The sequence below is a fragment of the Lathyrus oleraceus genome, chromosome 1, assembly GCF_024323335.1.
Source record: "Lathyrus oleraceus cultivar Zhongwan6 chromosome 1, CAAS_Psat_ZW6_1.0, whole genome shotgun sequence".
Taxonomy (NCBI): domain Eukaryota; kingdom Viridiplantae; phylum Streptophyta; class Magnoliopsida; order Fabales; family Fabaceae; genus Lathyrus; species Lathyrus oleraceus.
Genome location: NC_066579.1, coordinates 134123443 through 134138900, shown reverse-complemented (window position 1 = coordinate 134138900; position 15458 = coordinate 134123443). Strand labels below are relative to the sequence as shown.

At 37.8% G+C, this 15458-nt stretch overlaps 1 protein-coding gene across 1 annotated transcript; it reads right to left on the bottom strand.

Annotated features, from left to right (window-relative positions):
- Positions 1–608: 608 nt before the first annotated feature.
- On the bottom strand, positions 609–3036 carry LOC127095740 (uncharacterized). The gene is made up of 2 exons (XM_051034389.1): positions 2743–3036; positions 609–1112 (listed from the first exon to the last, which is right to left on the bottom strand). Exons 1-2 carry the CDS (start codon positions 3034–3036, stop codon positions 609–611), a joined length of 798 nt encoding a protein of 265 aa, XP_050890346.1.
- Positions 3037–15458: the final 12422 nt, after the last annotated feature.

Sequence of the window (15458 nt, the reverse complement as noted above, 5' to 3'; positions counted from 1 at the left end):
CCATAGGAAAATAAATCCTCTTGCACCTTCCTCTTCTTGTTGGAGAGCTCTTCTTCATTCTTCATCTTCAACTGCCTTTGAAGTTCTTCATCCTCATTGTTAATGATTTGATACTTGTTCATCCAAATGTCCCTTTCTCGTTACGCTTTGGTCAAAGCAATCTTCAACTTCTTTGCATCAGTCATGAAGAAATAGGTAGGTTCTTTGTTAGCAAAAGGCAAAGGCTCCTGGCGAGGATAAGGAATTTTCAAGCTGATGGCCCTATCTTACACCCATTTAAGGTAAGGTTCTAAAGAGACCCAATTTGTCTTCCCTAAAACTTTCTTTTCTAGCTTATGAACATGGCACCAAGCGTGCATAATCTTCTCTTTGAGCACTTTGCAATCTTCATATTCCTTAAAGAATAAACCCTCCAAGTGAATATTATTTGGCTTATCTCTCATTGGATAACCGAGTTGACGAAGAGCTAGGATTGGGTTGTAATTGATGCCTCCTTTTGTACCAAGAAGAGGTACAATAGAAAATCCTCCACAACTATCAATGATACTAACTCCATCATAGTCATGACTATACCAAACAATATCTGAATGTGTGAGTGACATAATCTTCTATGACCACAAAAGACCATCCTTAATATCCCAAAAAGCATGAGACCTAGGCAAGTGAGAAATAAAACACTTGTACAACATAGGCACGCAACACGTAATCATTCCTCCGCTATAAGAATTCCTCATATGAACAAAATGATAGGCATCGGCAAGCAAGGTAGGAACTGGATTTCCTATTAAGAAGACCTTGATGACATCCATGGCAACAAAGTCATCAAAATTATGAAAGAGGAACAATCCATAGATAAGTAGAGCAAATCTAGCCTCAAACGCATCCACACTCCTCATTCTAGCAAAATACTGAGCTTTGTTCATTATAAACTTAGCTGTCAAACCAAGCATTTTTCCTTTTGTGGTTATGTGATCCCTGATCTCTGACATTTTCAAGTGAGTAGCCTTTGGAATGTCTTGATCTTTGGGATCTTCCTCCAAACCAAAAAATGGATCTTGACTAGAAATAGGAACACCAATCAAATGAGAGTATTCTTCAAGTGTTGGCATAAGCTGATAGTCAGGGAAAGTGAAACATGAAGGTGAGAAAAACAAGAAAGGGGGGTTTGAATTGTTTTGGAAAATAAACGCTTTTTCAAAAATAAGAACATACAGAAATTTATATTGTTCGCTTATAACACAAAGCTACTCCAGTCCACCCGGCCAAGGTGATTTCGCCTTCAAAAAGGACTTAATCCACTAATCTTGAAAGATTAATACAATCAAACGTCTAAGAGAATGATCTCTTAGTCCTCCCAAGTATACAGACTACGCAGAGTCACTTGAGGAACAAAATCAATTTATCAAAAAGAATTGTAATCGAGAGTGCTTCTAAGAGTAAGCAAATATTACAGCAAATAGAGCAAGCAAGTGTTTTCACGTATGAGCAACAGCTCGTGAAAAACTAAGAGAGAATGTAGAGAATTTTCTGTGCGTTGATGTGTGTCTCTCACTGAAGTATGTTGTCCTTTATATAGTGGTGAAAGGACCGTTGGAGTGATGACAAAATATTGGTCTTTGATGAGCATTCAATGTCATTACTTCTGTGTTTCTTGCCATAACCAATTTGTCTCCCTGAATAACTTCTTTCCAAATATACTTTCTTTCCATTTGAAGTTGTTGTTTCCGTTACTCTTTCTGGATTTGGAGAACCTTCATCAGAGTCTTTGTTATCTCGGAGTTTCTGTGTCAATCGGAGATTGCGTTGAGGTTACATCAGAGCTTCTAAGAGTACTGGTCTTTTAGATCATCAGAGTTGAGTCCAGTGGAAGTTTAGAGCTTCTGGTATTCTGCTGTCCTGTTTTGCTTAGAGTCAGAACTTCTAGAGCGCACTTCTTCTTCAGATGCTTCTGATATTCTAGTTCTTTGTATCTAATCAGAGTTTGTATCTGATAAAGCGATTAGATTCCTTTGTTCTTGTTCAGAGTCCTGCACACTTAGAGAAATTTCGTTAGGGTGCCATTTTTGGTTACATCCTTTGTTATCATCAAAATCCTGGAATCTATTGTAGAACTAATTTTGTTCTTACAATCTCCCCCTTTTTGATGATGACAAAACAATCTTAATTTATAGATGAAACATTTAGAGATAAGAATTTATCATATCAGATAGAAGTGAGCTCCCCCTGAGATAAGCCTGAGAGTTCAGAAATTCTTACCGGAGCTTCCATGATATGATGTTTCTAGATACTCTTCTGCAAATATCTGAGTAAAAAAGGATTATAGCCATATTATTGAATAAAATGTTCGCAGAGTACTAAAGGATTTAGATATGTTTTCATCAGAGCTGTTTTTATTTCTCCCCCTTTTGTCAGAATCAAAAAGACTTAGCAAAATAAAGGAAAGGGAAATATATATATATATATTCAGATATTAAGGACAAACAACAGAAAGCGAAAACAAACAGAAACAGATAGCAACAAGCAAAGCAGCAAAGGAAAAGTCCTAGGTGCCTAAGGGTTTGGAGGTGGAGGCATCCTCTGAAGCAGTTGGGCCAGCAGATTCTGAATGTTGATGTTGACTGAATCCTGTTGATCCAATCTAGTTCGGACTTCCTTCTGCTCCTTCTGAAGATCTTCAAGAGTCTTGAGAACCAGAGGGACAAAGGTGAAAGACTCCCCCTGAGTCAGAGCATCCGGTTCTACCCTGCTTGCAGATTCTTCAACACGACGAGCTTCAGCTTCAGCAGCGGCTTTAGCTTCAGCTTCAGCAGCATCTTTTGCTTCAGCCTCAGCAGTAGCAGCGTCAGCTAGAGCTTTGGCTTCAGCTTCCTTAAGTCTTTGAATTTCCTCTTCCCTAGATTTTTCTTCTGCTTCCTTTCTGGCTTGCTCCTCAGCTTCTCTGGCTAAGCTCTCATGTAGTCTTGCTTCAGCATCTCTGATGAAGTCGTTTCTGAATTGCTCAGAGAGGCTCTTCAGTTTGAAGGCTTTAGAGGTCATCCAACCAATAACTCTGTTCCAGTGTGTCCTAACAGCTGAAGGATCATCACTGATGCCAGAGTTGATGGTCAGAGACTTGACCTTGTCAACTAAGGCTCCTGCAAACAACATTATTGCTTCTTCTAGGGTTGGCAGGGTGTTTTGTGGTTCAGAGGGTGGAGGTGGAGAAATGGGAGGGCTTAAGTTGAGAGTTTGTGGTTCAGCGGATGTGTTTGGTGGGGGTGTTTCAGAGGTAATTGGTTCAAAAGGTTGAAGGTCAGATGGTGTTGGGTTTGGTTGTTCTGCGGGTGGTGAGGTGACTTCAGGTTCAGGTGGGGTTTGTTGTGGCTGTTCTGAGGCCAGAGTATGAGTCTGAAGTTGGGCTAGAGTGGGAGAAGAGGGGTCATAAGGTTATGTGTCAGATGAGATGGTGAAGTAGGGGGTGATTCTGGGGAAGAAGATGAAGAGGTGGTTTCATTCAGCCTTTCTGCTTCAGATAAGGGTAAGGTGGTGGTGGCAAGGTTGAATTTCTAGGATGGTTGATGAGATGTTTTGGTGGTTGAAGGAGGGGTTTCTGAGTGAGTGTAGATAGGTGTAGGTAGGGGGATAGAAGAAGCAATTGAATGTGTTTGTGCAGAGGGAGCAAGAGAAACAGACTTACCAGAAGGCTCATGCAGAGGTGCTGGAGGTCTTGATCCAGAGAATTCTATTAGTCTTGCTTTCTTCGCTTGCCTTGCCTTCTCAGAGGGTCCTCGTGGATACTTCATGAAGTTTGGAGCAGTTTCTGGTAGCTCGCTTAGGTTGAATTCTGAGATATCCACTCCTTCTTTCATCAGATTATCCAGATAGAAGAGGATTACATCTCGAGGGTCTTCCTTTGAGAACAGATAGATTCCATGGGGGATCTCCCTCCGGTCTTTTAAAGCATCCTAGGAAGTGTCCAGAGTAGGTTTGACTTTGACCTGATCCAGAATCCGCATGCTCTTCAGATTCTTGGCGTTGAGAGGTTTTCCAACGTTGATCATTACGTCTTCCATGAGTCTGAGCTTTAACAGGTGGTCCACCAGGAGACTTTCAATCAGAAAGTCAGAGATTAGCCTTCCCAGAGGAATGTAGTTTTTGGGCTTCATGTGGTTTCTAGTATCTCGTATAGAGTCTCTGAGGTACTTGAAGAGAAGTGATGGAAGGCAAAGCTTCAGACCCTTGTGGATGCAGTACAGAATGCACTTCTGGTCTGTGTTGATGTAGTCTGAGGAGTTTGATGCTGGGCGATGATGGATGCTACCCAGAATGATCTTCAGCAAAACATGGAGGTTCTGAAGTAGCTCCTTGTTCTTGGAGGAATTGCCTTCTGCGTTCTGCTTGAAGATTGTTAGGTTAATCTCTTGGGACATGTATTTTGCCCTAGGATTGATGTTGTAGATTCTTCTGCTTCCATCCTTTTCCATGCCCAGAAGAGCAGAAATAGACTTCTCAGTTATCACTATCTTGACTCCCAGAACATAGGAGACAATGAAGTGATCATCAGCATCAACGAATCTCCAGAATTCCTTCACAAGATTTGTGTTAACAGGACCATATAGACGTTTGAAGTAGTTACCCCAACCTTGATTGCTGAGTTCTTCAGTGAGGTCGATGCCATTCCTTTTCATGTTGTCAAAATCCACCAATGATTCACATAATACTTCCAGTTTCTCAAAAGGCGTAGCAAGATGAATGTGAGGCTCACGATCGAGAATGTGGGGCTCCTTGTAGATTGGAGTTGTGACTACACTAGTAACCGCTGGGTTTGGGTTGCTTGAGCTTTGAACTTGTTCGCTTGAACCCATTTGTTGAGAGAAGTTGTAAACTGCTTGTTGTTGAGCATCCATGATGTTGTTTAAAACTGAGATGAAGATGAAGAATGCTTGCAGGAATGCCTTGAGAGAGCTGAGGTTTTAAGGGTGTGTGAGAGTGAAAAGTGTGCAATGTGTGAAATGAATGTGTTTAAATACCCAAATTTGGGCGTATGCAAAACGACACACAAAACAGAGTTTAGCACAAAAACCATGTCGACACGTTTAGAGGGAAAAATGATTACAACTCATTAATGATGTCTAATCCCAATAGCTAGTACACTACTCGAGGAGATCTCAAGAGACTGTTCCTTGATTACTGCTAGACAGCTGTCTAGAAGTTCCAAGGTCAGACGCAAGGTACTCCACGTGTTTGCTTTATCTAATCTTCAGGAATACCAAAGGATTGGTTCCTGGAGAATTCTAACTCAGGTAGCTTCTAACTTGGTAGGAGTATCAGAGTCAGAGGCAGAATCCATTGTGTTTACATTAGAGTCTCATTTTACAACTTCAGAGGCACATATTATTTAGGGCAATTTTGAATGTTCAGATTCTTTAGGATGAAGAGGAATCTATCTTCAGCTAAAGGTTTAGTAAATATGTCAGCCCATTAATGATCAGTATCAATGAATTTCAATGTTACTACCCTTTTTGAACATAGTCTCTGATAAAATGATGTTTTATTTCTATGTGCTTAGCTCTGAAGTGTAACATGGAATTCTTACTTAAACAAATGGCAGCAGTATTATCACAAAAGATAGGAATGTTACTCTCAAAGATTTGCAGATCCTCTAACTGATTCTTCATCCAGAGCATCTGAGTAGTGCACAATGATGCTGAGATATATTCCGCTTCTGCAGTGGACAGGGCTATGGTTGATTGTCTTTTGCTGGCCCAGGATATCAGATTGTTTCCCAAGAGCTGACAATTTCCAGATGTACTTTTTCGTTCCGCTCTGTCTCCTGCGTAATCTGCATCACAAAAACCAGATAGTCTATACTCTGATGTTTTCTCATACATCAGGCCCAGGTTAGGAGTTCCTTTTAGATATTTGAGATTTCTCTTAACTGCTGTTAAGTGAGTTTCTCTAGGATCTGATTGAAATCTGGAACAGAGACAAACACTAAATAGAATATCAGGGCGAGTAGCAGTCAGATAGAGAAGGGAGCCTATCATACCATGATAGAGCTTCTGACAAACCTTTTTACTGACTTCTTCTTTTTCAAGAATGCAGGTTGGATGCATGGGAGTCTTTGCAGAATTGCATTCAGCCATATCAAATTTCTTTAGAATGTCTTTTATGTATTTGCTTTGATGAACGTACGTGACTTCTGAAGTTTGATTTATTTGAATTCCTAGAAAGAACTGTAGTTCTTGCATTAAGCTCATTTCAAATTCTGCCTGCATTAGCTCAGAGAATTCTTGACATACGGAGGCGTTAGCTGAACCAAAAATGATATCATCAACGTATATCTGGCATATCATGAGATCATTATTAATGTTTTTACAGAAGAGTGTAGAGTCAACTTTTCCTCTAATAAAATCATGTTCCAGAAGAAAATTACTCAATCTTTCATACCAAGCTCTAGGAGCTTGTTTAAGTCCATATAAAGATTTCTTAAGTTTAAAAACGTGTTCTGGATAATTTGAATTTTCAAAACCTGGAGGTTGGTTGACATACACTTCTTCTGATATATAAACATTAAGGAATGCGCTCTTGACATCCATTTGATACAATTTGATAGAATTATTTATAGCGAATGAAACAAGTAAGCGAATAGATTCTAACCTGGCGACTGGAGCAAAGGTTTCATTGTAGTCAATACCTTCTTGTTGACTGTAACCTTGAGCCACCAGTCGAGCTTTGTTTCTGACAACTTCTCCTTTCTCATTCAGCTTGTTTCTGAACACCCATCTGGTTCCGATAACGTGAGTGCCTCTAGGCCTAGGAACAAGATCCCAGACGTCGTTCTTTGTGAATTAATCTAGCTCTTCTTGCATGGCTAGAACCCAGTCGCTATCTTGAAGTGCCTCATCACAGGAGGTAGGCTCGATCAGAGATACTAGTCCCAAAAGAGTTTCTTCAGGAGTCTTGAAGGTAGACCTAGTTCGGATAGGTTCATCCTTATTTCCCAGAATCAACTCTTCAGATATGTCGAGGTGACTTTTAGCTTTCTTTGGGATTACTGGGGAGTTAGTTCCTTCTGGGGTTTGAATGGCAGTTGCTTCTGGAGTTTTAATCTTCTCGTCAGATCCTACAAGCGTGATCTCCAAATCTGCAAGTTTCTCAACTAGCTTTAACTTTTCAGGGTCAAGCTTATCATCAAATCTGACATGAATTGATTCTTCCACAATTTTGGTTTCTGTATTGTATACTCTGTAGCCTTTTGAGCGTTCTGAGTATCCTAACATAATACCTTTTTGTGCTTTGGAATCAAACTTGTTCAGATGTTCTTTAGTATTTAAAATAAAACAAGAACATCCAAAAGGATGAAAATATGAAATGTTTGGTTTTCTTCCTTTACACAGTTCATAGGGAGTCTTCTCCAGAATAGGTCTTATGGAGATTCTATTCTGAATGTAACATGCTGTATTTACAGCTTCGGCCCAAAAGTGCTTAGCCATATTCGTTTCATTGATCATGGTTCTGGCCATCTCTTGGAGTGTCCTATTTTTCCTCTCTACAACTCCATTTTGTTGTGGAGTTCTAGGGAAGGAGAAATCATGGGATATTCCATTAGAGTCAAATAGTTCCTCAAAAAATTTGTTTTCAAATTCCCCACCATGATCACTTCTGACTCTGATAATTTTAGAGTCAAATTCTTTTTGCATTTTGGAACAGAAGCTAGTGAATACAGAGTGAGACTCACTCTTGTGCTTTAGGAATTTTACCCATGTCCAGCGACTGAAATCATCAACAATGACCAGTCCATACTTCTTTCCATTGACTGATGATGTTTTCACAGGACCAAATAAATCAATATGAAGAAGTTCCAGAGGCTTAGAGGTAGAAACAATATTTTTCTTTTTGAAAGATGTTTTTGAAAATTTTCCTTTCTGACATGCTTCACACAGAGCATCTGAAGAAAACTTCAGCTTAGGTAGGCCTCTGACTAACTCGAGTTTATTTAGCTGAGATAATTTTCTCATGCTAATGTGGCCCAAGCGTTTATGCCATAGCCATTGCTCTTCGTGAACAGACATCAGACATTTCATATTTTGTTCTTTTAAATCAGAAAGATTTATTTTATAAATATTATTTTTCCTCTTGCCTGTGAATAGGATAGAACCATTGTTTTGATTTATGGCTTTACATGTTTTTTGATTAAAGATTACATCATAACCGTTATCACTTAATTGACTTATGGATAACAGGTTATGCATTAATCCTTATACATATAGGACATCCGATATAGAGGGAAGAGTACCATTACCAATAGTTCCGGAGCCTCTGATCCTTCCTTTCTGATCTCCTCCGAAACCTACGAGTCCAACATCTTTAAGTTCCAGGCTTTGGAACATAGACTTTCTTCCCATCATGTGTCGCGAGCATCCAGAGTCCAGGTACCATGACTGGTGTTTTAACTTTGTTGCATAAGATATCTGCAACATAAACAATCTTATCCTTTGGTACCCAGAGTCTTTTGGGTCCTTTGTGATTAGTTTTCCCAGAGCTTCTTAACACTTTGGGTTTTCTAGCATTATTAAATTTTTGCTCTTGTGTGTGTGTAGTGATATGAAAATGGAGATTTAGGTTGGTCATTAGTAGAAGTTTTATCTTCACTAGGATCATACCCAATTCCTCTTCTATTGTTTTGACTGACTCCATAAATCATGGATGCCATTATACTCCTCCCTATCCCATTTTTCAAAAACTTTTGAAAAGCTTTTTCATATTTATAAATTATTGTGTTTGAAGTTTGTGGAGCTTGAGATAACGCTTCTTCAGGTTTTGAGCAATTTTTCTTTGTTTCATCTCTTTCTAATGTCAAGGATCTGTTTTCATCTTTTAATTCTAAGATTGTTATCTCAAGTTTTCCACATTCTTCTAATGTTTCTTCAAGAACGCCTTTTACAACTTTAAATTTTTGTTTTAGTTTCTGATATGAGTTGAGAGTTTCAGACAGACATGATTCTAGGTCAGATCGAGAGAGTTCAGAAAATACCTCTTCTGATTCAGATTCTTCATCTAAGGTGTTCTTGGATGTGGTAGCCATCAGTGCTAGATTAGCCTGTTCATCAGAGTTTGATTCTGATGAGTTAGATTCGCTGTCATCCCAGGTAGCCATTAGTCCCTTTTTGGTTCTGAGGGAATTTTTCTTGAAGTTCTCTTTTCTGGAACTGTCTTTCTTTAACTTGGAACATTCGTTCCTATAGTGACATGTTTCTTTACATTCATAACAAGTAACATATTTGTTAGTTTTACCTTTTAAGGTTGATTCTGATCGATCCCCTCTGGGTCTTGGTCTCCTGAAGTTATTATTCCTCTTTCTCCAGAGTTGTTTTACTCTTCTGGTCAGGAGGGATAATTCTTCTTCATCATCAGAATCTTCCTATTTAGAGTCATCAGCATCTTCTGTTTTGGCCTAGAAGGCTTTGTTTCTGTCAGACTTGCGCCTTTCAGATCTGGACTTTAATGCTACAGACTTGTTCTTCTTCTGAGGCTCATCTTCCTCCAGTTCTATCTCATGACTTCTGAGTGAACTGACAAGCTCTTCAAGCCTGATGTTGTTCAGATCCTTTGAAAGCTTTAAGGCTGTGACCATGGGTCTCCACTTCTTTGGCAAGCTTCTGACTATCTTTTTGACATGGTCTGCAGTTGTGTATCCTTTGTCTAGTACTTTGAGTCCTGCAATAAGAGTTTGGAATCTAGAGAACATTACCTCTACAGCTTCATATTTCTGGATTAGAGCCAAAGCCTTTGTTTCTTTGACCTGAGAGTTTCCTTCATGAGTCATCCTCAGGGAGTCGGGTATATCTTTAGTTGTTTCCCTGTTGGTGATTTTTTCATACTCATTGTAAGATATGGCATTGAGAAGTATCGTTCTGGCTTTGTGATGATTCTTGAATTCGCGCTTCTGATCATCTGTCATTTTACTTCTGGAGACGGCAACTCCAGAATCTGTTACAGGACGTTTGTATCCATCTGTGACAATGTCCTAGAGATCAGCGTCATAGCCCAGAAAGAAACTTTCAATTCTATCTTTCCAGTAATCGAATTTCTCTCCATCAAAGACTAGAGGGTTGGCATTGTAACTGTCTCTTTCATTGGTGTTGGCCATAGTTTTTCTCGTTCTGGATCTCTCTACGCTGTTAAGTGTTTGATTAGAAAATCAATAACAGAGCCGAAGCTATGATACCAATTGAAGGTGAGAAAAACAAGAAAGGGGGGTTTGAATTGTTTTAGAAAATAAACGCTTTTTCAAAAATAAGAACACATCGAAATTTATATTGGTTCGCTTATAACACAAAGCTACTCCAGTCCACCCGGCCAAGGTGATTTCGCCTTCAAAAAGGACTTAATCCACTAATCTTGAAAGATTAATACAACCAAACGTCTAAGAGAATGATCTCTTAGTCCTCCCAAGTATACAGACTACGCAGAGTCACTTGAGGATCAAAATCAATTTATAAAAAAGAATTGTAATCGAGAGTGCTTCTAAGAGTAAGCAAATATTACAGCAAATAGAGCAAGCAAGTGTTTTCACGTATGAGCAACAACTCGTGAAAAACTAAGAGAGAATGTAGAGAATTTTCTGTGCGTTGATGTGTGTCTCTCACTGAAGTATGTTGTCCTTTATATAGTGGTGAAAGGGCCGTTGGAGTGATGACAAAATATTGGTCTTTGATGAGCATTCAATGTCATTACTTCTATGTTTCTTGCCATAACCAATTTGTCTCCCTGAATAACTTCTTTCCAAATATACTTTCTTTCCATTTGAAGTTGTTGTTTCCGTTACTCTTTCTGGATTTGGAGAACCTTCATCAGAGTCTTTGTTATCTCGGAGTTTCTGTGTCAATCGGAGATTGTGTTGAGGTTACATCAGAGCTTCTAAGAGTACTGGTCTTTTAGATCATCAGAGTTGAGTCCAGTGGAAGTTTAGAGCTTCTGGTATTCTGCTGTCCTGTTTTGCTCAGAGTCAGAACTTCTAGAGTGCACTTCTTCTTCAGATGCTTCTGATCTTCTAGTTCTTTGTATCTGATCAGAGTTTGTATTTGATAAAGCGATCAAATTCCTTTGTTCTTGTTCAGAGTCCTGCACACTTAGAGAAATTTCGTTAGGGTGCCATTTTTGGTTTCATCCTTTGTTATCATCAAAATCCTGGAATCTATTGTAGAACTAATTTTGTTCTTACAAAACAGTAATACACGGGACCATAAAATTGAATCAAAGTAGAAAGAAGTCCATCTGCCATGTTGATCTTCAAAAGAGAGAGAAAATGTCCATATCTTTTGCTGAATGCTTCTGTGTCAACAACCAAATATCCCAATCTCCTTAGGTCTTCTAACTTAAGACTCTTGAAAGTGTACTTTTGAGTCTTTTTCCTTCCAAAATCCATGATAAACCTAATGTTTGCAACAAAAGTTCCTAAGTTCCTTGAAAACATTGTTTAAAAAAATGATGTTTATGATGCATGGATGCATGAATGCACAAACATACAAACAAGGGTCACACGCAAATAGGGTTCAAAGGTTCGATGTCGCGAGCATGAGGCCATGGGTCTAACCATTCCAAATGTACTATGGGTTTATTTTATACCTGTATAACGAGTCTACAAAGGTTCCCAAAAATAATTGACCCATCTTTCGGATATTACCAACACGCCAATTACTCGGGAATTAATAATATTCTCAAGAGAATCTCATTTGAGTGTAGTATCGCGTATCAACTATTTCGGATTTACACCTTCATAGTCATCACACTACATCCTAAAGACCAAGTAGGGTAAAGGGGTTACTAAGGTCCCCAGCTTCTCAGGTTACCCAAATCAATATAATATGTGTTTTCACAATTTCTTGATCAACAATACTAATTGTAAAGGGAACCTCCACATGAGTGGTGGATTCTCATGTCAGCTTGTTTAGGATTAAACTCCCTATAAGCCTTCTTGACTATACCACATCCTATCTTATTTATGTACACTCAAGTCCGGCTTAGTCGCAAACAACTAATAATAATAACACGGATATAATCAAAATAGGCTTAACCCTCTTGCAATGTCTCCCTAGTAAAGTCTCCATTTCAGTTACGGTGAGAATTGGATATCAAGCTATTGTATTAACTTGAATCACAAAACATTGAAATGTTCACCACCGAACTTTAATTTATCCAAGGGAAAGTATTAGCATCCTAAGTATCAATAGTATCCTATAGGAACCTTTTAAAAGTATTTGTGTTATGTTATTGTTGTTTGCTATTGTTTGGAAATGTTTTACCGGGAAGGACCTAAAAGTTTTATTAAGTTTGCTAGCCAAAACTTCACGGTCATGTGCCTACGTATCCTTATAAGGATGGAATCAGAGCAGCCGTAGTTCACCTAACTAAAGGTGAAAGAACACTTGGTAGTGATCAAGTTTCCAAAGGGGGAAGTAAGTGTTCATAACAAACATACTTATAAGAGTTACAAACTCTTACTTAAATCTAAGTTGAAAGTGAGAATGACTCTAAAAAGGTCAAAGGGGAACTGGGGATTGCTAAACTACCTATGACATTAAGTCAATAAAGAGGTCTTCCCTTGGATTTGGGCAAAAAGATAAACAAAAGATAAGCAAGATGAAGAAGATGTTCAAGCATGACATCAACAAATATAAGCACATGATAAAGAAGATGTTCAAGCATGACATCAACAAAGATAAATAAATGGTAAAGAATATGTTCAAGCATGACATCAACAAGGAAAAACAAGGATGAAGAAGATGTTCAAACATGAAATCCACAAATATAAGCAAATGAAGAAGATGTTCATACATGACATTAACAAATATATGGAAGCCTGATCATAACAATATCAAGCATGGTACGTAAACACATATGTCCAACATATGAAAATGAACAAAGATACAACAACATCAATCAAAGATGTATAAAGTTAACATGAATATGAATGACATGGATATATCATCTTGAAGAAATAAATATGAATGACATAACAATGCATGAACATTTATATGGATGTCATAATAAGTATGAATGAACATGTATATGCATGAAGTAAGACATGGTTTAGACTTAACATCAACTTAATCATGAAAACAAGTTAAGGTATTCAAGACATGCATTTTAAGGTTCAATATAATTACAATCAAAGGTTCAACATCATATAAAAAGTTTGAACATGTAAGCGTACAAGTCATACAAAGACATGTTATTACAAGTTTAAAGCATTTGTAAAGACATAAACAAAGACAAACACAAGGGAATACATGCACATAAAGGTTCAACAAGACATGAAAGAATGACATGTGAATAATGGACCAATGGCAAAATAAGCACACAAAAGTTCATGGCATAGTAACAAAAGTTCAAAGCACATAAACATGTAAACATACATTAAAGTAAGTAAAAATTATGTCAAAACCAAGAGGCACATATTCATAACATAAAACAAAGTTCATATATGATGCACAATATTCATACAAATCATGGTGATTAAGAAAAATTAAAGTATCAACTAAAGAAGGTCATTTGAAACCCTAAAACAATCCTAAAAAGGTACGAACTTTAGACAAGTATAAGTATGTGAAAAATAAATCAATTCTAGAATTTCATTTCACCATCATAAAATAGACAAAATTATGAACACATAGAAAAAAGAGTGGCTCAAAAAGGCTTAGGGATCATCAAGTTATGAGCCTTTAAAGTTATGAAAAATAACAAAAATAAATAGGGAAAAAAATAATGAATAAAAATGGGTTTGAGGCGAGGGGTATTTGAACCCCAGACCTCTTACTCACACAAAGCCTTAACACACACACTCCAACTGCTGGGGCAATGATACATCAATTAACTTATTTACAAACATTAATATATATAATAAAACGATTCCAAAAACTGGAAAATGACACCAACTCATCACCTTCTTCCTTGTGTTCTTGCATGTTTCTTTCATATTTTTCCCTCAGACTTCCGACAACCATAACTCTCTCAATTTTCCATGAAATTAAAAATCGTAAGAACCTAAATTGCTCAATTTTTCGTAAGGAATCTAATGGTGTCATTATTCATCCCCAGAACCTAAAAAGGCTCAGGGATCATCAAGTTATGAGCCTTTAAAGTTATGAAAAATAATAAAAATAAAAATGAAAAAAATAATGAATAAAAATGGGTCTGGGGAGAGGGATATTCGAACCCCAGACCTCTTGCACACACAAAGCCTTAACACACACACTCTAACCGCTGGAGCGGTGATACATCCATTAACTTATTTACAAACATTAATATGTATAATAAAACGATTCCAGAAACTGGAAAATGACACCAACTCATCATCTTCTTCCTCGTGTTCTTTCATGTTTCTTTCAATCTTCTTCTTCGTGTTCTCGTGTGTTTAGAGAAGGTGGCCTTGTGCTTTAGAAGATTCTATCTTTCAAACCATATGCTAGGGGAAAATGGACTCCTAATTATGAAGGCCCATATGTTGTGAAGAGAACCCTTTATGGCGGTGCTTTGATTCTTACAACTATGGATGGTGAAGAGTTCAATCATCTTGTGAATGCCGATGCAGTCAAGAAATACTTCGCCTAAAATTAAAAATAACAGCTCTCTAAGATGAAAACCCAAAAGAGAGGCTTAGGCAAAAATGAGCGTCTCGGTGGATTGAAAACCCGAAAGGGAAATCCAGGAAAAAAAATTAGAAACATAAAACAAAAAATTCATCTCAATAGATTGAGTACCCCAATCATGAGAGCAATTTTGAGCAAGTCATTCGGTTCTGATTCATCATTTTCAACCTAAGCCAAGGGCACCGCGAATATTGAAGTTGGTAAAAGGATTAGTGATCATTGTGTTCAATGTAACCCTTTTCCATGTAAATTTCTGTTTTCAACTTTTGTAAAGATCTATGGAGTCTTGTCATTTGCAGACTACCATTCTATTAAATAAAGTTGAGCTTTTGTCCAATTGTTTCTACTCTTAGTTATTTTTCATCTAAATAGAATTGAATTTTATGATGATAATTTTGAAATAAATTAATAAATAAAAATCATTTTTCTTAAAATATGAAAGCAATTACTTTAAAAAGCAATCAACTTCAGTAAGGAATATCAACAACAATCTGAGAACAGGTAAGTCCTAAAGTGAGAAGCATTGTTGGTCTTCCCCAAGCAGTTGGTTTGATAACCTATTCCTCCCCAACAATAAGTCGGGTTTCCCCAGCTAAGTTTGTGGGTCACCGCCACAGTTGATTTGTAGGCTCACATCTTCAACAGTTTGGCTCATATCCCGTGCAGAGTTTTATCTCCTTTAGTCTCTGGCGGAGTTCATTCCTAATTCCCGACAGTGTTGATTCTGAGCAGTGTTTGATTTGGTCCCCTACGACGTTGTCTCACATTTGATATGACGTTGACCTAAAATTCCCCATAGTGTTAACAATTTGGATCCTCGATAGA